At 47.6% G+C, this 23,507-nt stretch overlaps 2 protein-coding genes and 1 long non-coding RNA gene across 4 annotated transcripts; 2 read left to right on the top strand and 1 right to left on the bottom strand.

Moving 5' to 3' along the window:
* The first annotated feature begins 2,380 nt into the window (after positions 1-2,380).
* On the top strand, positions 2,381-14,347 carry LOC309326815 (interleukin-25-like). Its single transcript, XM_081835845.1, has 3 exons — positions 2,381-2,780; positions 12,314-12,555; positions 13,191-14,347. Exons 1-3 carry the CDS (start codon positions 2,763-2,765, stop codon positions 13,456-13,458), a joined length of 528 nt encoding a protein of 175 aa, XP_081691971.1. The 5' UTR covers positions 2,381-2,762; the 3' UTR covers positions 13,459-14,347.
* Positions 14,348-14,780: 433 nt separating this feature from the next.
* Positions 14,781-21,189, bottom strand: LOC309326852. Its single transcript, XR_014150391.1, has 3 exons — positions 21,129-21,189; positions 15,898-16,042; positions 14,781-15,028 (listed from the first exon to the last, which is right to left on the bottom strand). It is a non-coding gene; the product is annotated as an uncharacterized lncRNA (long non-coding RNA).
* On the top strand, positions 17,361-22,394 carry CMTM5 (CKLF like MARVEL transmembrane domain containing 5). Of its 2 annotated transcripts, none has more exons than XM_081835857.1 (5): positions 17,361-17,941; positions 20,085-20,237; positions 20,777-20,872; positions 21,149-21,227; positions 22,040-22,394. In XM_081835857.1, the coding sequence occupies exons 1-5, from the start codon at positions 17,843-17,845 to the stop codon at positions 22,054-22,056; spliced, it is 444 nt and encodes a 147-aa protein (XP_081691983.1). In that variant the 5' UTR covers positions 17,361-17,842; the 3' UTR covers positions 22,057-22,394. The 2 variants fall into 2 exon arrangements, with proteins under 2 accessions (XP_081691983.1, XP_081691984.1); XM_081835858.1 differs by lacking the exon at positions 17,361-17,941 and adding an exon at positions 19,340-19,554 and having other exon boundaries at positions 19,785-20,237.
* Positions 22,395-23,507: the final 1,113 nt, after the last annotated feature.

Here is a 23,507-nt window from a genome sequence, read left to right as displayed (position 1 = left end):
TCAGCCCTTTACATGCATGTGGTGATGCCTGAGGACGCACTTCTGGGGAGCATTAGAAGAGCAAGAAGCAAAATCATTGTCGCTGGCAGAGTCCCCCCCCCCCAAAAAAGTGAGCTCTGCCTTTTAGCAGCCCTCTCCGCTTCCTGGGGCTTAACCCGCCCCACCCCCAGTTCCCTCTCGCTGTGTTTCTCCCAGCAGATCTGTTTCCTTGCAAGATGCTTTCGCCCTCGCGTGGCAGGGATGTTGTGCTGTGTCCCTGCATGGCGTTCCTGCTCCTCCAGAATAGCTGAACCCTTCTCCTGCATCCCTCCTGTGTGCCCCCCGCTTGCTGGGCCCCAGAAGTGTCTTGGGGGGGGGCGATTCCAACATTGCACACCATCCCTGCAGGGCCTGGATGTCTGCACACTCTCGGTCCTTCTGCTGCCACCAGACCATTTACGATTCCTACACACCACTGAAATTCACTAATATTTCTATACGTTTCCAACATGACGGCACTTTAATATGCAACGAGCGATGTAGCCCTGTCCTGACTGAGGAAGGTTCCCCTGTGTTTTGCAGCCTCTCGTGGCGTTGAGCAAAGGAGAAAGGCAGCAGAGGAGAAGCCTCACTCAGGGCAGAGGAAAAACGGGTCGCTGCTGAGGCCTGGAGATCAGAAAAGGAAGGTCCTGGGGTTCAGCTGTGGTGTACAAAGAAGGTACCCCCCGATTGTAGCCGCTTTGGGGTGATGTGCAGCGACGGTGTCTCACGGGGGTCAACCCTCACTGTCGCAGCTCCTCATTTGACTGAGTGACTCAGGGACAGCCGCCTTATCTTTCAGGGAAGGGCCAGCAGCCTTCTGAGGAGCATCTTTGGCGGAGGGAATCCTAGAAAAACAAAAGAGCTTTCCGAATTTTCATAACCACCAGGAGAGCCCAGGCCAAAGATCAACATGGCTGCCCACGCATCCAACTGCTTGCCTGAGGGGACGTCCCTCCGCCAGGACCACACCTTGACCACACGGCCTGGGCTCTCTGCCAGAACAAGGAGGGGGAGTGTGGACTCTGGACCGAGCAGGTGGACGGGGGGTAGCTCGGCTCCTGAGCTCAGCATCTAGATCTTTCCGGAGGCCGTGGGGTCTGGCTGCTGTGCTGCCACCCCTGGGAGCTGAGATGCCAGGGACCCAGAGGGCCTGGGCAAAGGTCAAGGCTAGCCACACACTTCCAGGTAGCAGGGCCCCCTCCTCTGGCCCAGGTGGGGGGCCAGCCCCATTGTCAGGGACTGGTGGGAGGAATGGTGGGAGCAACCAGCTGGGGGACCCCCAAGGGAAGATGGCTCAGAACCTGAGGATCAGTAGTTGGAGGGAGAAGACTGGGGGGGGGGGGAGAGGTGTCAGGGACGGAAGAGGCAAGAAGGTTTAGCGAGTGGGGAGATTCTGGCAGAAACTGAAGCAGGAGAGGAGGGAGGCCAAGAGGCAGAGAGGGGTCAGACTGGAGCAGAGTCCTGGGTGTCTCTTCCGCCTCCTGCAACAAGCTCCCCTCCACCTGGTCTCCTGGAGCCAGTAGAGGCATGAAAAGGGCGGAGAAGAGGTTGGCTTCAGTCTCTGATTGCTTGGGGGTAACCCTGGAGAGGAGGGGCAGCTGTGGGGAGGGTGGAACCCTCAGTCTCAGCGCTGCTTCCTGGAGGCAAGACCGGCCAGAGAGGCGTCACTGTGCTCACGAGGCCTGACACCCCTCTGCAGAACATACTTTTGCTAATGAAGAGTGAACTTGAACAAGCACATTGTGATCAACTGCTGGCTCGCTCTTGACACCATGAAGCTATTCCCCAGTCCATGACTCCATGCACTTCCAAGAAGAGAGGGGGCATTAAACGTTCTCAGCCCCCATTGCTCAGTGCTGGTGGAAGAGCCCTTTGAGGGACAGCCTTGCAGCAAGCTGTGGAGCACCAGAGAGAACCTCCATGGTCAGGGGCAGTCTATCTTCTCTGAATTCTATTTAGCAGGGAGGAGCCGACAGGGAAGAACTCACACTCTCATGACTCATCTTGGGTTTTCTTGAGTAGTGTCCGCTCTCAGGGGAAAGACTCTGGATTCAGAGTTCAATAAGACGAGTCCGTCTGGATGAGGCCGAGGGCCTGCCTGCTCCATCATCCTGTTCTCACACTGGCCAATCAGTGGCCCCAGAGGGAAGCAGGCAAACAGGACCTGAGCACAACAGACGGACGCTGGGCAATCGATCCGGATCCAAGAGGTCTTCTCAGAGAAATTGCAAGGTGCGTTCGTCCTAGAGAGGATGCTCCAAGCGAGAATTTCTCCATCCTTATTGAGTTCATGGCACAAACTCTTGGGTGCTTGTGGGTCAAATGTCTGGACCAGAAGATTTAATCTGTAAAAAGTCAAAGCAAGTTATGAATAGGTGGGAAAGTCCTCCTATTGAAAAGTTAACCCCATCTAGGAAGGAAGGAAGGAAGGAAGGAAGGAAGGAAGGAAGGAAGGAAGGAAGGCAAATTCAATTTTCTCAGGTGCTAATATCGCACTGGGCTTGATGCCCCCTTGATCCTGGGGGGCACCTTCTATTACCCATCCAGCATAAGGTACACAAAAGAGACATTGATTATACGTTCAGGAAATAGGTGCTCAGTTCTTTTTTTATTATTCCAAAATTTGCATGGAATAAATGAATGGAATCTTGCCGGCGATAAAATAGGGATCCTGGGGCTCAGAGTGACAGCAGTTCCCTGAGCCGTCCGCAGACACGAGGCCCTGCTCCCGGAGATCTGACATGGAGAAGACTCAGCTGGTAAGTGCACCAATCCTGCTCCTTACACGGAGGGAAGGGGCAGGGGGAAGGCTGAGGCAGGGTCCACAGGGAGGCCCTTTGGGTTCTGCTGCTAGTTCCCAGAGATGTTTGGGGGGCTATGAATTGTGCTGTTGACTTCCAAGCATAATAACAGATGAATAGCCCCCATCCTCAAAACCTTCAACCCTCTCTCAAAAGAACCTAAGTAGGGTCTTCTGGGATCCAAGTGGAGATCCGTTCGGCTTCTGAGACGGGGCAACCAGGTGATCTTTCTGAGGCACTTGGAGGCCCAGCCCCCTCCCGCTCTTCCTTGCCAGTAACTGCTATTCAGAGGTAGAGTGTTGCTGGCCCTGGCGGTTCCATTTTTGTCCTTATGGCTGAGAGCTGTCCAAAGGCCTTCCCTCCTCCGCCACGGCTTCGCCCGATCCCCCTGTCAAAGCCACGTCAGACCGTGGCCTTCAGACATCTTGTGGAGTGCGGGGAATTATTTTTAACGCCTCCTCCCCATCATTCCTCATTTGGGCCAAGCTGGCTGGGACTGGTGAGAGTGGTAGCTGTAAATATACCTGGAGGGCAACCCCTTGATTTATCATCTTGCCCACCTTTCTCAAGTTTCCTTTCTGCGATGACTCCCAGTCTAGCGTTTCTCAAACTTGGGTCTCCACTGTTGTTGATTAGATTAGATTAGATAAATTTATTGTCATTGTCCGTATATACACAGTATACACAACAACGAAAATCAAACACCCAAGACCGGATTCACATACACATTTGCACGTATCTCCAACACTCTCATCCTATTCAGACATAATCTATTAAAACATACATAATCCAGAATATAACACAACCTATTAGAAGCATAGCATAACCTAAAACCTATCTCATTCCTTACTACTCACTGCTTGCTATTTGTTACAACTGGCCCTGAGATCATTATTTAGTGCAATCAGAGCTCTTGGATAGAAACTATTCAGAAGGCGTGTGGTTCGTGTTTTCATTGTCCTGTATCTTCTGCCCGAAGGCAACAGTTCAAAGAGGTTGTGAGCAGGATGGGTGGGATCTCTCAGGATATTGTGTGACTTCTTCAAGCTGCGAGACGTGAAGATCTCATTTTTTTTTTTAAAATAATTTTTATTGATTTTACAACATAAACAAAAAACAAATAAACATAACACGACTTCCCCAAACCTCCCCTTCCCTGCATCCAAATTTTAAAAATTTTTAGCAATTCTTCATCCCATTTTTATATTTAATTCTCTTTAAAAAAATTCTATTTTATAAATTTCAATTTATAGCTGTAATTCTTTGTATCCAATCCCTTGACATCTTAACATTCCGAAATTTTACAACAATTTTTAAGATAGATTTTAAATTTTTTCCAGTCCTCCTCCACTGTCTCTTTCTTCTGGTCACGAATTCTGCCGGTCATCTCTGCCAATCCCATAAATTCAGTCACCTTGGTCTGCCATTCTTCCAGAGTAGGTAATTCTTTAGTCTTCCAATACTTCGCCAAAAGGATTCTTGCTGCTGTTGTTGCATACATAAAAAAGGTCCTATCTTTCTTTGGTACCAATTGGCCGACCATGCCCAGGAGAAAAGCCTCCGGTTTCTTTACAAATGTCCACTTAAGGATTTTCTTAATTTCATTATAGATCATTTCCCAGTAGGCCTTAATCTTTGGGCAGGTCCACCAAAGGTGATAAAAAGTTCCTTCACATTCATTGCACTTCCAACAATTGTTATTGGGCAAATGATATATCTTTGCAAGCTTGACTGGAGTCATGTACCACCTATAGATCATTTTCATTATGTTCTCTTTCAGGGCACTGCATGCCGTAAATTTAATACCTGTGGTCCATAACTGCTCCCAGTCAGCAAACATAATATCATGACCAATATCCTGTGCCCACTTAATCATAGCTGATTTAACCGTTTCATCCTGTGTATTCCATTTTAGCAGCAGATTATACATTCTAGACAAATTCTTGGTATTGGGTTCTAGCAATTCTGTTTCTAACTTTGACCTCTCCTTCTGAAATCCTAGTTTTCTGTCCTGCTTAAAAGTTTCATTGATCTGGAAATAATGTAACCAATCTCGAACTTTAGGTTTCAATTTCTCAAAACTCTGTAGTTTCAACTTTTCACCATCATATTCTATAATTTCACAATATTTTGGCCACTCTGTATCCATGTTCAGTCTTTTTACCGCCTTAGCTTCCATTGGTGACAACCACCTGGGGGTTTTACTTTCAAGCAAATCTTTATATCGATTCCATACATTATACAATGCTTTCCTAACAATATGGTTTTTAAAATTTCTATGTACCTTTACCTTGTCATACCATAAATATGCATGCCAACCAAAACTATTATCATAACCTTCCAGGTCCAGAATGTCTGTATTCTCAAGAAGTAGCCATGGTTTCAGCCAGCAAAAAGCCGCTGCTTCATAATAAAGTTTTAAGTCCGGCAGGGCAAAGCCCCCTCTATCCTTTGCATCAGTCAAAATCTTAAATTTTATTCTGGGTTTTTTGCCCTGCCAGACAAATTTAGATATATCTTTCTGCCACTTCTTGAAACAGTCCATCTTATCTAAAATTTGCAATGTCTGGAACAGAAATAACAATCTCGGCAATACATTCATCTTGATAACAGCAATTCGGCCTAACAAGGAAAGTCTCAATCTTGACCATATATCGAAATCTTTCTTCACTTCGGCCCAGCATTTCTCATAATTGTCTTTAAATAGGTTCACATTCTTAGATGTTAAATTCACCCCCAGATATTTTACCTTTTTAGTAATTTCCAAACCAGTTTCTCTTTGAAAACTATCTTTTTCCCCCACCGTGAGATTTTTTTCCAACACCTTTGTCTTATGTTTATTTAATTTAAAACCTGCTACCTGACCAAATATTTCAATAAGTTCCAAAACTCTTTTTGTACTGGTTTCTGGCTGTTGTAATGTCAAGACTAGATCATCTGCAAATGCTCTTAACTTATAATGTTTAGTTCCGACCTGTATACCTTTAACCAGCTGGTCTCTTCTAATCATATTTAGGAAAACCTCCAGTACCGATATAAACAATAGAGGGGAAATTGGGCATCCCTGTCGTGTCCCTTTCTCTATTGGAATTTCGTCCATAACCATACCATTTACAATTAGTTTGGCCTTTTGCTCAGAGTAAATTGCACTTATACCATTTTCAAAGTTTTTGCCTACCCCCATCCCTTGGAGATTCCTCTTCATAAAGCTCCAACAAATATTGTCAAAGGCTTTCTCTGCATCCACAAAAATCAAAACAGCTTTTCTATTTATGTCAGTTTCCAGAAGTTCTAAAATGTCTATAATATTCCTCACATTGTCTGACAATTGCCTGCCTGGTAGAAAGCCAGTTTGGTCCCTGTGAATCTCCTCTAACAAAACTTTTTTGAATCTTTTTGCTAAAATGTCTGCAAAAATTTTATAATCCACATTCAAGAGTGATATAGGGCGGTAATTCTTAACTTGATGTTTCTCAGTTTCTGTCTTCGGTATAAGTGAGATGAATGCTTCCTTCCACGATTCGGGAGCCTTTTTCCCTTCCAAAATTTGATTGCAAACTTCTTTCAATGGTTGTATTAACCAATCCTTCAGTGCTTTATAGTATCTCGCAGTTAGTCCATCTGGTCCTGGTGATTTTCCCAGCTGCATATCCTGAATGGCGCTCTCTATTTCTTGATCTGTAATTTTCTCATTTAAACTCCTTCTATTATTTTCAGAGATTTTTGGTAGGCCGTATTTTCCAATAAATTCTTCTATCTCCTGTTCGTTTTTTGGCCCTTGTCTGTATAATTTCTTGAAGAAACTTTGAAAACAATTACTTATCTCATTTGGTTTATTAATAGACTTCCCATCTACTTCGAGTGATGTCACTGTATTCAATTTTTGCCTCTTTTTCAATTGCCAAGACAGTAGCTTCCCACATTTATCTGCGGACTCAAAAGTCTTTTGTCTCATTTGTTTAATTTTCCATTCTATTTCCTGATTCATCAATTCCATGTATTGTGTTTGATAGAATTTTATTTCTCTTAGTATCTCTTGAGATTTAGGCTTAGATCTCAATTTCTTCTCCCCTTCTTTTATTAGATTCCAAATTTTCTCTTTCTTCTCATTCTGTTTTTTCCTCTTTATTGAATTCTGTTGTATTAGGAAGCCACGCATCACGGCTTTACTTGCATCCCAAATAACTCTTTTTTCAGTGTCTGATCTCAGGTTAATCTCGAAGTAGTCTTTAAGTGTCTTTTGAGCCTTTTTACAAATTTCTTCATCTCCAAAGAGAGTGTCATTCATTCTCCATCTAAAGGTTCCAGCTGTTGTCAGTTTCATTTCCATCTTGACAGCATTGTGGTCAGAACAGGTCTTTGGGCAGATTTCTACTTTTTTAACTTTTGATGCCAGATTACTAGAAGTCCATATTTGATCAATTCTAGTCCATGTCATTTTTGCTTCAGAGAAGAAGGTCCCCTCCCTTTCCAGAGGGTTCCTAGTTCTCCAAATGTCAATCAGGTCCATAGTGTCAGTCAGTTCAAAGAATGTCTTTGGTAGTCTTCCATCATTAGATATTATTTGTCTTTGGGCCTTGTCCATGTTTGTGGAGACAACTCCATTCATATCACCCATCATTATAATTTTAAAGTCCAAAAAGTCCATTAAAGTCTCATGCAACTTCTTGAAGAATTCAGCCTTCCCCTCATTTGGTGCATATACTCCAACAATCAAAATCTTTTCTCCATGAATTTGAATTTCCACTGCCAGGTATCTTCCTTGGTCATCCTTAAAGATCAGTTTTGGTTCAAATTTTTCCTTGACATAGATCACAACTCCTCTTTTCTTAACTCTATCTGATGAAATAAATTCTTGTCCTAATCTCTTATTTGTTAAAAGTTTTCTATGTGTCCTGGCAATGTGAGTTTCTTGTAGACAGATTACATCTAGATGTTCCTTCTTTAATAGATGGAATACTTGACCCCTTTTTCGAGGGTGGTTCAAACCATTACAATTCCAGCTGAAGAGTTGCAGAGACATTTTTGTTACTGGGTAGCTCTTCCACCGACTGCACCAAGTTGTTGTTCCTCCTCGGTCGGTGCTCGGTTCAGTCCAAATGATAGATTTGAAATGTCCGGTACTTCCCCCTCACTAACAGTTCCTTTCTGAAGATCCTCTTGATTTCTTTCCAAAAAGAGTTCTTTATCCTGGTTTGTTTTTATTTTAATTTTCTTCCCTTTAAAGTTAAAGGACAACCCTTGTGGAAATTCCCACCTGAATGGGATATTATTCTGTTTAAGTAGATCAACTAATTCTTTAAATTGAGATCTAACCTCCAAAAAGTATTTAGGAATATCCTTGAAAATCTGGATCTGAGAATTTTTAATGACCAAGGCCTTCTGGAAATGTAGGTTCAGTATTTTGTCTCTTTGTTCCTTTGATCCCAAGGTAATTAAACAGTCTCTTGGCTTCTTCCCTTGCTTCCTGCCAATCCGAAAGGCTGAGGTTATCACAAATTCATCTTCTTCTCCATCTAACTCATCATTCCAAAAATCTTGAAATTTATCTGTGAGGAATTCCCCAAGCTTGTCCTCTTCCTCTTCTGGAACCAGTCTTAATTTCAGGTTCTTGCTTTTCCTTTCCAGTTCTAGTAGGGCTAATGCTGTATCATGTTCATGTACTTTTTTTGCAATAGGCGCAAACTTTCCTTTGGTTTCTTCGGCAGTAGACCTAGCACTCTCAGCTATTCTCCTTGTTTCCGTAGACTCTTGAACCAAACGGTTTATAGAATCTGTATTAGATGAGATTGTTGTTGTGTTCAGGTCTAGTCTTGTTGTCAGCTCCGTCAGTTTCTTAGAGTTCTCTGTAGACTGTTTAGTAAGTTCTGCAGATTGCTTGGTGAGTACTTCTAATGACTGATTTATTTTGAGCAGAGCCTGTGTCATTGACTCCATTGATGCTGCTGTTATTTTTTCTTGTGCAGCTGCTGCTCCTGATAAAGAACCTCTTTTTTGAGCTTGTTTTTGAGCCTGCTTTGTTTTACTTCTTGTTGAAATTTCTTCTGGCGGGTTGCTCATAACTCAAGGTCATTCACACAGGAAAGTTGCAAGTGGAAAATCCCGCTGGATACACCGTAATACAACTGAAGCCCTCTAGAGGAGGCAATTGTAACCATCCAAAGGCACCCACAACAAAGAAACAGAAAGTCCAAAGGCAAAAGTCCCACTAAGAGTCTTTAATTTGTAGCACTTTACTGTTAAAATTGTAATCCACCAAAGTCCCGTTAATATGTTTCAAATAAGTCTTATTTTGTAACCACTGTCTTTTGACAGCTCACTTGACAGTTCCTTTTTCAGGCGATCGCTGCTCCGGCAGCCTGACCAGAAGTGTCAGCAGCAGAGGTTTTTTATTCCTTATCCCTTTCTTTTGCAGGTTAAATTAATTCTGTTTCCTCCCCCCCTTCTCCTGCACTACAGGGGGGAGATCCTTTCGATGTCTGGTTTAATAAGAGTTAAAAGGAAAGTCCGTTTAAACACAGCTCAGTCTTTCATTGCTCCGTTAATCATGCAGATCCGGGAGGCTGACTTCCTTAATTTTTGCCTTCCCGTTTTCAGCCAAATCTTCTAGATTTTTAAGTCCCGTTTTTAATTTTGCGTTCTTACTCACGGGTATTGTTGTTGCCAATCTTTAGTTTCAGAAAGGAATCGGCGCTCTCCGTTAATGGCGACGCGGCTTCACTCCGTAAGCTGGGTAGCGATCCTCAGCACCGCGCTCACCCCGATGCCGCTCCGGAGCCTTTAAAAAGGCTCTTTCACGATGCCGGGGGGGCGCAAAGGTGCCCACCGAATCTCCTTGCTCACAGGCTTCAGCGCCTGTGATTTTAGGGGTCCCCCGCTTGCCGTAGCGGGTAAGACCCGAACTTACGGAGCAGTCCTGCCTCGGAGCTCGAGGCTAGGACCGCCATCAAACGCTGGCGCCGACCGGAAGTCCCGAGACGTGAAGATCTCATCCAGGGTTGGTAGTTGGAGCCCAATAACATTCTGGGCAATTTTAATTATTCTCTGTAAAGCTTTTTTATCCACTCCAGAGCTGCTCCCATACCACGATAATATACTATAGGTTAAGACACTCTCAATGGTACTATGATAATAGGACAGAAGTAGGTGCTGAGATAGATTCAATCCTCTGAGCATTCTCAGGAAATACAACCTCCCCTGCACCTTCCTCACAACCATATTAATATTTGCAGTCCATGAGAGGTCCTCAGAGATGTAAGTGCCCAGGTATTTAAAACTACCAACCCTCTCCACCTCCTCGCCATTTATGTGCAATGGTAAAAATACACTTTTCTTTCTCCTAAAATCAATTATGAGTTCTTTGGTTTTTTTGGTGTTAAGCATAAGATTATTTTCTTTACACCATTGAATTAACCCCTGTACTTCTTTCTTATAAGCAGCCTCATCATTCTCACTAATGAGCCCCACCACTGTTGTATCATCCGCAAATTTGATGATTGTGTTGGACTTATACAGTGGGGTGCAGTCAAATGTGTACAGGGAATAGAGAAAGGGGCTTAACACACACCCCTGAGGGGCTCCTGTGCTTAATACTAGAGTAGAAGAATAGTAAGGTCCCATTCTCACTGTCTGCGGCCTATCGGTCAGGAAATTCCTTACCCACAAACAGATCTTCTGATGTATACCCAAATTGGTCATTTTAAGGAATAACCTGTCTGGTAGAATTGTATTAAAAGCAGAACTGTAGTCCACAAACAACAGCCTTGCGTAGGTTCCCTGTCGTTCTAGATGACTCAGTACAGTATGGACAGCGATGGAAATAGCATCATCAGTAGATCTATTTCTTCTGTATGCAAACTGGAACGGGTCTAGAGTGGATGGAAGACCAGCCTTAATATAATCTAGCACCAATCTCTCAAAGCATTTCATAACGACAGATGTTAGGGCTATTGGTCTGTAGTCATTGAGAGATACCACCACTGACTGTTTAGGGACTGGCACTATAATCGATGTCTTCAGGCAGGTAGGGACAGAACCCTGCAACAGGGATAGATTAAAAATGTCCGTAAATACACCAGCTAATTCTGCAGCACAGTCCCTAATAACTCGTCCCATAATTCCATCCGGTCCAGCTGCCTTCCTAATATTAATGCTCCGAAAAGCACGGTGTACGTCGGAGGTCTGTAATAAAAGTGGTTGTTTATCAGTAATAGTTTCTGATGATGTGCTGGTAGCCAATGCTGTAGTGATGGTGGTTCCAGTTCCCACCTCAAAACGACTGAAGAATTGATTCAGCTGATCAGCCAGGTGCGCACAACTCCCAGAATCCCTAGGAAGCAGGACCAGGGGTCAGGGATGATGGGTGTTGTAGTCTAGCCGCACAAACTGGGTCTCCCCCCACCCGATCTAAATGGAATCTGATTATTGACCCTTAGTTGTGCTCTATATTATTCATTGACTCCTCATCTGTTTAACTTCTGTCCATCTGGAAACTTGGTAGGCATGAGGTGGGACTAGGGACACAGCAGCCATGTTGATTCCTGTATTTTGGAGACGGGAATGAATTTCCACTCTCAGTTCACTCGGTCTAGCGACTGTGTGGGGCTGCCCCACTTTGCTCCCTGGCTCAGTGAGGTGAGCCAGAAAAAGAGGGGGGAGAGCAAAGGCCACTTTGTCCGAAGGGCAAGCATTGGCCTGACTTTGGCACATGAGATTTCCAAGTGGGGGTGGCTGTGAGTCTGAATTCCCCCCCCCCACTAAGGGGTGAGCACTTGAAATGTAAAAAAAGTAGCATGTCAGGGAAATGGGACTAAGCCAGCCTTGTTCCTGGTATGCTAGATTTTGATGTGAAAGTTGCGTCTGTTGTCTTCTTCCTTCCATCCCTCTCATGGGGAGGATTCCAATTTTGCTTAGGCATTTTTTTAGAAAGATTGACAAGCAGCTTCATCAAAGAGCTCCAAGTGGTGTGTTTGTGGGGGGAAATGCACATAAAACACAGCTTAAATTTTACGTGTGTATCAATATCTGTATAGATATATTGCATTGTTATATATAAAATATATAATTTACTATATAATATACTTATCATTAGAGCATGGATATAATCATAGATATAGGAACATATATATAGTAAGCATTTAAAATTATTTTATTTTGCAAAAATGTACAGCACCCCTGTCAGCAGGTTGAAATGACACAGTCCAGGAAAGACTCTACCACTTGATTCTGCCAATTTTGCAGGCTGGTTTTTAGAGAGATCCCTGCCCACGTTATTCTGGGAATAGAATACTCCAACTTAGGATGGTTGTGTGGAAAAGGGAGTGGGAAATGGGCTGCTAGATTTCTCTGTAAGGCAAAATAATATTTGGAGCAGTCCCGTCTGGGCTGTTCCACCATGACCAGTTGTGACCCTGCCCTCTCTTGCCCTTCCTTCCTTCCTTCCTTCCTTCCTTCCTTCCTTCCTTCCTTCCTTCCTTCCTTCCTTCTTCTAGGCTGCGATGTGCTTCCTGCTCTCGACGTTTGTGGCCAGCCAGGCCTTCCAATGCATGTCCTCCTCAAACTGTTGTGAAGAGACGACACTCAATGAAGTCGTGAAGAAACTCACTGCCCATTCCTCCCAGTCCGCCCAGTCCACCCATTCTGCCCGTTCCTCCCGGTCCGTGCCTTCCTCTGACGACTGCCGCTCGATTCCTGGTGTAAAGAACAGGGCCTCCAGTTCTCCTTGGCGATATGTGTAAGAGAGAAGAATTGTACCTTTTATTCCTTTGCCCCCTCATCCGCCCCATTTTCATAGAATTGTAGAGTCGGAAGGGACCCCCAGGGTCCTCTAGTCCACCCCTTCCCTGCAATGCAGGAATCTCCAAGTGTGGTCTCCCATCCAATCTGAAACCATACTGGACCCTGCTTAGCTTTCCAAATGTGCTCGCACTTTTATTGCTGCACCACCGACTGGAAATAAAAGAGGCATCCCTTTGGCCCTGCCAGGCACCACCAACAATGCCCTATGGATTTCCCAGAGAGCTCAGCTGGTTAGAGCAGGGTGCTGAGGGGGCCGAGGTTGCAGCTTTGATCCCCGAATGGGACAGCTGCATATTCCTGCCTAGCAGGGACTGGTTGCTCCTCAGGGTCCCTTCCAGTCAGACGTGGGTCAGAGGTGACTGGAGTTCCTTTCCAAGATATCTGGAGGGCACCGGGTTGGGGAAGGCTAATCCAACCCAGCATTAGTCCCCCAAAGCTCCTCATCCCACACTATTTTATTTTATTTCCCCCTTTGCTCCGCAACCAGCTTCCCAGTGCATTCCCCCATCAGGCCACCATCCAGTCATAATGCCTCAAAGAGAGACTTGTCCTTTCTCTTGCCTCCCCCAGGGAAGATATCCAGGACTCCCGCTACCCTCGACTCCTCTGGAAAGCCCAGTGTATCTGCCAAGATTCCTGCGTCTCCTTGAGGCACCCTGTGGAAAATGCCACCCAAAAGAGCTTCGTCCATAAGGAGGGAAACGGGGTGTCCGTCCCGATCTTTGCCAACACGACCGTCTACTATCGGAAGCCTTGTGCGAATGTCAACAAGTCCTTCTACCTTGAACGGCGGAAATATCCTTTGCCCGTGGCCTGCACCTGTGTGGCCAGACAGTGAGGCTTCGAAGCGGGAAGAGCAAAACCGTGGATGGGATTCAGAGGGAGGGAGCCTCTGAACATGTGCAGAGTTCATTTCCCTCACAGGCTGCCACCCGCCTGTCCACCCACAGGACCTGGGTACACCAGAACCTCGCTGTCTCTTTGCTCATTTCTAACTTCAGAATTAATTGCAGTGAAAAGGAAAAGCACCCTCAACTGACTGGTTGAACTCGGAATCAAATCTTTGGCTTCCCCCAAAGGTCGCTGAGGACTAGCTGGAACAGCATCAATAAGGAACAGGGATCGGGGATGGCATTCCTTGTGCTGTTGCAGAATCCCAGCCCCCTCTGGGCCCTTTGGGGGGCTGTCAGGACAGCATAGCCTAGAGATGGTCGGGCTTTGTAGTGTAGACCATGCAGGGAGAAAGCGAAAGGGCTTGTTCTAACACACTCAGATATAACAATTGGGGGATATTGGATTCTATTGCAGATAAACCCGGATTAAGTAAATCCTTCTCTCTCTCTTACTGCAGTTTGCCCACTCTGCCAAAAGTCGGGAGTCAACTTTTTCGCCTGCAAACGCTCCTCTGCCTTCTAACGTGTGCTTAGCTGCGAATTTTCTGTTAGACGTAGAGGAGCATTCGCCAGAAAAAAAAGTTGGCCACCCACTAAATATCGCTACATCTGGCCAGATACTTCTAAAGACATAGGAGCAGGGTCCACAGAAAAAGCTGGCAACTCTAAGTGACATTAGAGAATGAAGTTAGCGAGAGGCAAACAAAATTGCAAAGGGGGAAATGTTCACACATGAATTGTTGCAGGAGCAACTTGTTACAGAAGAATATCCCCTGATTAGCCTTGCCATCCCCTATCCTGGCTTGTGTGTGTGACCCTCTGCTCATCCCTATAGCTAGCAATGCCCACATTTATTGGTCAGGATCATTTCTCAACTATTTGTACGCTTGCAGAAAAATCCGCTGTCTCTTATCTGCTGTCTCAAAGAAACTTAACCATCTTGCCTTTTTTTATTTTAAATTTTTCAATAAAACATTCCAAAGACAGCAGAATGTGTCTTGCCTTTTTAATCCAGAGAAAACAGGACTCCCCCTCCCTTTGCGGGTGGTTGGGCTAGATCAGGGGTCCTCAAACTTTTTAATCAGGGGGCCAGTTCACTGAGCCTCCGACACTGTTGGGGGCCGGACTATAGTTTGAAAAAAATATGAACGAATTCCTATGCACATTGCACATATTTTATTTGCGGTGTGCAAAAAAACAGGAAAAACAATACAATATTTAAAACGGAGAACGGTTTGAATCAACATAAACTTCAATTTCAATTTCAATGGGAAGTATGGGTCTGCTTTTGGCTAATGAGATGGTCAATATCCGGTTCCATATTTGTCACTGCTAGTTGTAGCAAGTGGTGCAAGATTACCAAAGAGTTCCAGTCTTTCTCAGCTTCATGAATAAGGGGGAAATACCTCACAATGTCAATGAGGAGAAAACTGTCTATGCTTGAGTACAACCTTGTTTGATTTCTTGCGATATTCAGTCGTCTGGTTTGCTACTTTGCAAAATACTAATAAACCGCTGCAGAGAGAGAGAGAGAAAAAAAGAAAGAGAAATGAGACTGTAGCCTCGACTGAGGTAAAAGTAAAAGCCGTCCCTCCCAGCACAGGCTAGGCTAGGCGGACCCCAGTCTCCCTCACCCCGGGAGTGCGGCCACCACAAGCCCAGCCAAGTGCTCCTCTGAGGCGAAAGAACGGGCGGGTGAGTGTGGGTGCGCGTTTTGATCTCAGGCCTCGCCGCTGCCTCTCTTCCTTCTCCGAATGGCAGAGAAGGGCTCCTCGCGATGGCGCCCGTAACGTCGCTGACCAGCTTCTTCCTTTCCTTTCCTTCTCCCTCTTCTCCTCTCCTTCACACAGTGTGGGGAGGGAGGATGGAAATGCGCGTAGACCCGTTAGCTATGGTTCTCAACTTGTGGGTCCCCAGATGTTGTTGGACTACAACTCCCATCATTCCTGAGCTCTGGCCTTGCTAGCTGGGGGTGATGGGAGTTGTAGTTCAACAACATCTGGGGACCCACAGGTTGAGAAAGGCTGTGTTAGGGGGCCGGGTTCAGGACCCTTGCGGGCTGGATGCAGCCCGCAGCCCGTAGTTTGAGGACCCCTGGGCTAGACGATCCACTGGGTCCCTTCCAACTCAGCCCTTCTACAATTCTGTGATTCCCTGCAGCTGATACATCCATGGCCCCCACCCCTCTGCTGCTGACTCTCCCTTGTCTTGAGAATCCCAGACTTATCCCAAGGAATATCTTTTCCTCTCCCTCCGCTTTCATCTCTCTGCAAAGTGTGCAGACTGCCCCCCGCCTTAGATTTTTTGCATGATTCCCAAATGCAGCTGTTACACCACTTTTCCTTTGAGAATATACTTAAGGCTTAAAGGAGCCACCCTGCTACCTGCAACCATGATGTCACGGTGCCTGCCGTGTGATGTCATCATACTTGCCACCCAAGAGCACAGAGAACCAGCTTATGCCGTGAATTTGCCACGTTTCAATGTCACTCAGCTTCGTTTGGGCCAAGAATCTGGTGCAGGGAGCAGCTGTCAAACAGACAGAAATATCACAGGTGATGCAAGACGGTACACAGGAAAGAGAACACATCACCTGTTGCATTTCCTCCTGCTGCACACAAGATCCAGGCTCAGAAGTCCAGAAAGGGCGGCGGGAGATGGTATCCCGCTCTCTAACCATTGGGCGATGCTACCCCCCTGTGTGGCTTATCTGGCTTCAATGAGAGAGATGATAAGCTGGATATTACAGACACCAAACTCCCCCATATTAGTGCCAACATTTTCCAGGCAAGAAAATGTGTGGGAACCTTCCTGGGACTTCGTTCCTTTGTGTGTGAGTTGTAGCTACACAGTGATAGGGGTGGTGGCACTCTGCACATGCTCAAAGAGGCCATGCCTGTGTTGGTTACTGTACATATTCTCGGATGGAACTTTCCAGGATTGAGATTTTGGAAGGTGGAATCAGAGGCTGCTTGGGGCCAGGGAAAAGGATCGCTCACTATCGCCCAGCGCCCCATAATTCACATCCATAGCATTCCCGTTCTTGGGATTCCCACTCTGTTTACTTTGCCATGGTTACCCAGCGTATTATCGCAGGTATTTTCCTGCCCGTCTAAACCGAGGAGTGAGATGCAAATCTCCTGCAGTAGCCATGGAAAGCCGGATGGGATTTCCTTCCGAAACAAAGTGACACGGGTGTCCCTGGGAGACAGGAGAAAAACCTCTGGCAAGTGGGGGGTGAAGGGGGCTTTGCCCCACCTGCTCCACCCAGGAACGCCTCCATGACACATCAGAGCCAAGGGAATCCTGGAAAAAGAAAACAGTAAGGCAGTGGTTTTCAACCGTTTTGAGTCCATAGCTCCCAACACTTACATTTGCCTGGATGACCTAGTTAGTTAGAGCATAGTGCTGACAGTACCAGGGTTGCAGGTTCGAATCCCGGATTGGACAGCTGGATTAGAGTGGGGGGGGGGACTTCCAACAGTTCTGTGATTCTTCTTGATCCCTCCTGCCCCCTTTGTGCCCTTGCTCCCGATCCACTGCGCCTGTCTTTCTGAATCAGAGAACGTTAAAGACATCATTGGTTTTTCGCAACTCGCAAGGAAACCTTTCCAGGACAGCGGGACGCGCCCTGCCCTCTTCGCCCAGCGACCCCTAGTGGCGGAAAAGCGCAAGTCCCTTTCCCCAGTGCCCGAGGCGCCTCCCCTGCTCTCTACCGCCCCCTGGCGGCCTTTTCTCGTCACTGCAGCCCCCCGGGCCCGTCCATGCCCCCCCCCCGCGCCCCACACTTCTTTCTTTTCCTCCCACGCTCTTGCGGAGAGAATGCGGTCCATTCACTTCTGCCCTCCGGCCTCCCGTCCCCCCAGACAATGCGGCCCTTGTTCTCCCCGGGGCAGCCCGTTCCTGGCCCTCGAGAGACAATCCCCCTCCTTGTCCGGCCATGGGGTGGGGGGCTGAGTGGGCAGGTGGGCCCAGAGACCCGCCACCCGCGCCACGGCCACCCCTCGTGGTCCTGGGGGCCGGAGAGGCCCCCGGGGGCCAGAAGGCAGAGTCTCCCTTCTGGAGCCTGGACGGGGCGGACCCTTTCGTTCCTCTCCATCCTTCTCCCTTCATTTCATTTTTCCTCCTCTTCTCCCTCCAGCCCCCTTTCTTCGGGCTTCCTCCCCGCCTCCCCGGCGTGGAAATCCGGCTGGGTGCCAGGTGGACAGAAACAGGCTCCGTCTTTCATCTCTCCCCCCCCCCTCTTTTTTTCCTTGGGTCTCTCCCCCCCCCAGCCTCGACCCTCTTCCCCCAGCAGCGCCCTCCCTCCGGCCAGAGGCAGCCAGCAGGATGGGCGAGCCCCAAGAGGGACCTGGGGGGCTGCGGGGCTTCTCCCTCGACAAGGACTTCCTGCGCTCCCCCAAGGGGGTGGTGATGGAGGCAGAGCTGGTAACGGAAGACCCCCACCCACCGCACCCTCCTCCTCCTCCTCCTCCTTCCCTGCCCCCCCCCCGCTTCTCCCCCCGTCTCTTTTCACCCAACACTTTCTCTCCATCCTCTTAAGTCTCTTAAGTGCCATGAACTAATATTTTTTAAACTCCGGAGTCTGGATTTAAAATGGTCTTCTGGGGAAGCCCCTCTCTCAACTGTTCAGGGATCAGGTTTCACTTAGCTAATTCAGAAGTGGGTCTGCCAGCTAGCCAATCCTGCTGGGGGGGGGTGTTATTTGTGGGGGGTGGGGTAAGGTCCGGCTCGTTTTGAGTGGGGCTCGTTTTGAGTGGGGCCCTATCCGGGTGGCCCCTCTCTCCTTGCTTTCCTTCTGCCTTTCTTCATTAATTCATTCATTTGATTCATCCCCTCCTTTTTAGAACTTTACCCTTTTCTTCTTCTCCGCTTTCCCCAATCGTTCCTCTTTTTTTCCATAAAACTAAAGAATTGGAGAGTTAGAAGAGTCTCGTCTAGTGCAACCCCTTGCAGTGCGGAAACCTCTGCTTTTCTTAATTCCTCCTTCGCAGACCTTTTTCTTTTTCCTCTGTTTGTCTTTCAATCCTTCCATTTGGCTGGCTTAATTTTCATTCCCTCCCTGCTAATTCCTGTGAATCCTGTGAATGCCTTTTTTTGCTCCCCCTCCATTCTTTGGGAGGGGTTTCTCCTCTTTGATGGAGGCTTGGGTGGGTGGGGGTCCACTTCTTTATCCAAAATGCATAGCCCAGAGCTGGAGTTGGGAAGACAGTGGTTTTAAGGCAGGGACTGTGGGGGGAAAGGGCTTCTGGGAGATTTTATTCCAAAAGTCTGTGCCGTGGGGTGGATGAAGAAATGAGAGGGGGACATGTTTTTGCTTTGAACAAAACCACTGATTTTCCACTGGCCCTGAGCACAGGCTGATTATCTTTGTGTATAAATCATATACACATTATTATCATTATTATATATATATTGATCTATATAATCCCAAAAACGAAAGCACAGGTCTGTGCAAGTGTCTGGATCCCATACATTCAAAGTTTCTTTTTTTAAATCCTCTTTAAAAAATTGAATTGCTTTGATTTTGATCATGGACCCCTTTCTAATTATGGACCACACTCCCATTCCCTCTTGGTATCTTTTATTATCAGCTCAGTAAATCACATAGCTAGTTCCAATACTTTTTACTGACAATTACGACAACTTTTCTTTTTTCAAAAAACCCCAAAACATTTTTTCTTTTTCTCTTTCTTTTCTTTTTTCTGAAATTTGTTTGCTGTTACAGGTATTAAATTTCAATTCAAATATTTTGCGGGGCGGAAACCAAATTTTTTTGGGGTGAGGGGAGAGCAGCCAAAATGTAGAATCACAGAACTGCATCTAGCCCAGCCCCCTTGCAGTACAGGGATCTCAGCTAAAACATCCCTGACAGAGACCCACACAACCTCTGCTTAAAAACCTCCAATGGAGTGGAGACCATGGCAGTGGGGTCCGCTTTTGAGTTCTCCAGAAATCTGCATGGGGGAGCTGTCACTCAAAGCAGGGGGGGGCGGTTCACCTGAAAGGTATTTTAGAAGGATGGAAGTGGTGGGAGTACAGTGGTACCTCGGGTTAAGTATTTAATCTGTTCTGAAGGTCCGTTCTTAACCTGAAGCTGTTCTTAACCTGAAGCACCACTTTAGCTAATGGGGCCTCCCACTGCCGCTGCACCGCTACTGACGCACGATTTCTGTTCTTATCCTGAAGCAAAGTTCTTAACCCGAGGTACTATTTCTGGGTTAGCGGAGTCTGTAACCTGAAGTGTATGTAATCCGAGGTACCACTGTAGTTTCTGCTGGTTTTTTTTTCCCAAAGGAAAAGTTCCAAATCTGCAACGCTGAGCGCAGAGCTAAGAGGAGAGATCATAAATCCAGAGCAAGGGTGTGGGATTTTTGTGTGTGTGAAGATGAAATCAGGCTACGAATAATGCCATCTGGGATCATGAATTGCTGAGAAGGAGTGTGTGTGTGTGTGCGTGTGAGTCCATCTCAAAAGAGTAGGATTATATTTTATATATATGAAAGTGAACCCTACTTGGGAATGCACGTCACACTTGTCCTTTTGCCTCCCGCTTGCCCCCTTCCTCCAGGGCCTCTCCTTCCTGGTCTTTCTGCTGCTCACAGCTTCCATTTCCGCCTACATGGGTGCAGCCCTCCTGGAAGTGCTCGTGACACTGGCGTTCTTGGGACTGCGGGCGACGCACTACTATGAGCGCCTGACTCGTGTCAACTGGCCCTGCCTGGTGGGTAGCCATGCTTTCCCCATAATCTCCTTTGCAGCGCTCGGTCGTGCTCCCCGCAGCCAATGTTTTGCCGAAAGAGGCATTGGAGTCGACTGAGCAACACCGAAGCGCATTGACATGCCTTCCTCTGTGCCAGATTTCCTTCTCGTGCTGCGGCAGGACTGTAGCTTTGTCTGCCTTCCTGGATTGGATTTTGCCATTTGCACACTTTCTGGTACAGGTTAAGTACCTCAGGTTAAGTACTTAATTTGTTCCGGAGCTCCGTTCTTAACCTGAAACTGTTCTTAACCTGAAGCACCACTTTAGCTAATGGGGCCTCCTGCTGCCGCTGTGCTGCTGGAGCACGATTTCTGTTCTCATCCTGAAGCAAAGTTCTTAATCTGAAGCACTATTTCTGGGTTAGTGGAGTCTGTAACCTGAAGTGTATGTAGCCTGAAGCGTATGTAACCTGAGGTACCACTGTAGTTTCTGCTGGTTTCAACTGGTCTTCCTGCCCGCAGCTCAGCCCTCGATGACCCTCCTCTCTCTTCCCGCCACAGGATTTCCTTCGCTGCATCAGCGCCGCAATAGTCTTCACGGTAGTGGCCTTTGCCGTCATTGCTGCCAGCCACGAGGGATCTGCCGTGTCTGCCTTTGTGAGTTATCAACCCTCTCTACAAACTCCCCTTTTATGGCCACGCCCCTTATCGGAGCCCCTCCCCAAGGGGTGTGGCATATAGACAGCCAACCCACTGCAAGGAGGACTGTGTGGGTTCTGTCAGAGCCCTGGCTCGACCTAAGATGTCCTTCCAAATGTGGGGTGCTTGGGGGGTACCACACCCCCCCCCAAAATTCCACGTTCCCCCAATCTGTTATCCTTCGCTCCCCTCCTACCTCCTGCCATTCACTCACAATTCTTGGTCCCTTCGCAGGTCTTCAGCCTGATTCTCATTGCCGTCTTCTGTTTCGACGCCTACAAAACATATAGGGCAGAAATGGGGGCGGACCAGGGTGAGTGGCGCCAGGGAGAGGGTGCTGCCAAGGGGTGGGTGCAATGGTGGCATGGATGAAGTCTGGGGCAGAAAACGGGGGCCTCCCTGCAGCGGTGAACGGAATGATCCTCAGCGTGCCTGGCATTTTATACCGAATTTAAGAGGGCAGGTCCCTGCCCCACTGAGCCTACAGTCTAAAGCTTGACACAGCGGAAACAGGGGAGTGGGAGGGAAATGGAGTGGGTGGATCAACTGAGAGGCAGCATGTCAGGGGTCTCCAACAGTGTGCTCGTGGGCGCAGCGGTGCTCTTGAATTCTTCTCCTGGTGCCCACGACTCCCCTGAGCCCTTCCTCGCTGCCCCCTAGGATTACATAAGAGTTGAAGGAGGAAGTTGGAAGAGTGATTGCTCTATGTGCTTTTAAGGCTCAGGTCAGTCCTGCCGGATTCAGCATGTACCGTATTTTTTGCTCTATGACTCACTTTTTCCCTCCTAAAATGTAAAGGGAAACGTGTGTGCGTCTTATGGAGCGAATGCAGGCTGCGCAGCTATCCCAGAAGCCAGAGCAGCAAGAGCAACTTCCACCGTGTTGCCTCCTTCTCTCCTTTTCTCAGAACTTAAAAAGCCCCCAGATGCTTCGCCCTTCCTTCACTGGGTTTACTCTGAGTTGGGCTAGCAGCATTGAGCTTTGGCCGAGGGAGGGACAGAGAGGAAAGGCAGACCCACAGATGACGAAGAAAACAATGTACAACTTGCTGTCCTCACGGCACGGTTGACTCTCCTCTGACCCAGAGATGCAACTGACCTTGTGAACGCTCTTTCTCTCTTGTAGACCCAGATCTGGGCTGAGGGTCCCTGCGATCAACACACAGCTGCTGCTGCTGCCCTACATCCCTCGCTCCCCTGCCCCACAGCCTTTCTGCAGCTTCCTTGACCCCTTCTTCCTCGCTCTGAAGACAATGCTTCTACCTTCTTCCCCAGGGGCCAGTGGGCTGCTGCTCACTGCTTCTGTGGGAGCAAAGGCCCACCCCACAACAGACCCTCTTGGTGCACCTTTGCTGAATCCCACCCCCCATCAAACTGGAACGTGGATCCTGGGTGGCTGAGCTCCTGGGTGTCCCCCCCCCTTCTTCCCTTTTGTATTTAACTTAATGAGGAGACGAAATTAAAAGGTGCTTTTAATATGGTACGCTGGCCTCTTATGTGCCCACAGACGCACGAGTGGGGGATGCACATGCGTGAGTGTGAGCGCATGAATGTACGACCGCGGTGCTCAGGTCCCGTTTGTGGGCTTCTGGTCGTTGCTGTAATAACAGGATTTTGGGCTGGGTGGGTCGCAGGCCCGATCCTGCGGCAGGACTCTTCGGAAGCTCTTACGACTGTGCAAGGAGCACGTCCCACGAGTGGGGGTGCACAAAAAATCTTGGGCTTTTGTCTCTGCTCGCAAGTGCCTGGATTTGCGGGTGGCACACAGGGAGGCGCAGAGATGTGCGAATCTGAGGGAGTGTGCCAAAAGTGTGAGCTGAGAAAGAGGTGTGGAAGGAGGGTGATGGCTAGGAAAAACAGAAGCAGAGCGTTGCGGAGGGGATAGTCTCTTGGTAGAGATGAAATGAGATAATGCTAAGGCAGGATGAAAAGGTGGACAGGTCCATGTACAATGGTATCTCGGGTTACGTTCCAGAGGTCTGTACTTAACCTGAAACTGTTCTTAACCTGAGACACCACTTTAGCTAATGGGGCCTCCCACTGCTGCTGTGCCACCGCCACTGTGCGATTTCTGTTCTCATCCTGAAGCAAAGTTCTTAACCTGAGGTACTATTTCTGGGTTAGCAGTCTGTAACCTGAAGCGTCTGTAACCCGAGGTACCACTGTATTAAGTTGGAAACCATTGCCTATAAGAGGCCCCACATAATGTTCACACTCTAACTCATGGGTAGGCAAACTAACGCCTGGGGGCCGGATCCGGCCCAATCGCCTTCTCAGTCCGGCATGCAGACGGTCCAGGAATCAGCGTGTTTTTACATGAATAGAATGTGTGCTTTTATTTAAAATGCATCTCTGGGTTATTTGTGGGGCATAGGAATTCGTTCATATTTTTTTTCAAAATATAGTCCGGCCCCCCACAAGGTCTGAGGGGCGGTGGACCAGCCCCCTGCTGAAAAAGTTTGCTGACCCCTGCTCTAACTTCTGAGCGTGGGAGGAAGGGGGAAATCCTGGCAGGGACGTCTCCTGTCAATGTTCAGTTTGACCACAAGAGGGAACAACTGACACCAGTACGAGCCAGAGAAAGCTATTGAGAA

This window comes from Podarcis erhardii, assembly GCF_964252035.2.
Source record: "Podarcis erhardii genome assembly, chromosome: 13".
Lineage (NCBI taxonomy): Eukaryota > Metazoa > Chordata > Lepidosauria > Squamata > Lacertidae > Podarcis > Podarcis erhardii.
This window is presented reverse-complemented; position numbering and strand designations above follow the sequence as displayed.

Excerpts from the sequence above, each read along its gene's own strand:
- LOC309326815 (XM_081835845.1), top strand. Across the intron at positions 12,556-13,190 it reads AGTTCTCCTTGGCGATATGT|GGAAGATATCCAGGACTCCC; the intron begins GTAAGAGAGAAG and ends TGCCTCCCCCAG.
- CMTM5 (XM_081835857.1), top strand. The coding sequence starts at position 17,843 with ATGGGCGAGCCCCAAGAGGGACCTGGGGGGCTGCGGGGCTTCTCCCTC. Across the intron at positions 17,942-20,084 it reads TGGTGATGGAGGCAGAGCTG|GGCCTCTCCTTCCTGGTCTT; the intron begins GTAACGGAAGAC and ends CCCTTCCTCCAG. Across the intron at positions 20,873-21,148 it reads GATCTGCCGTGTCTGCCTTT|GTCTTCAGCCTGATTCTCAT; the intron begins GTGAGTTATCAA and ends GTCCCTTCGCAG.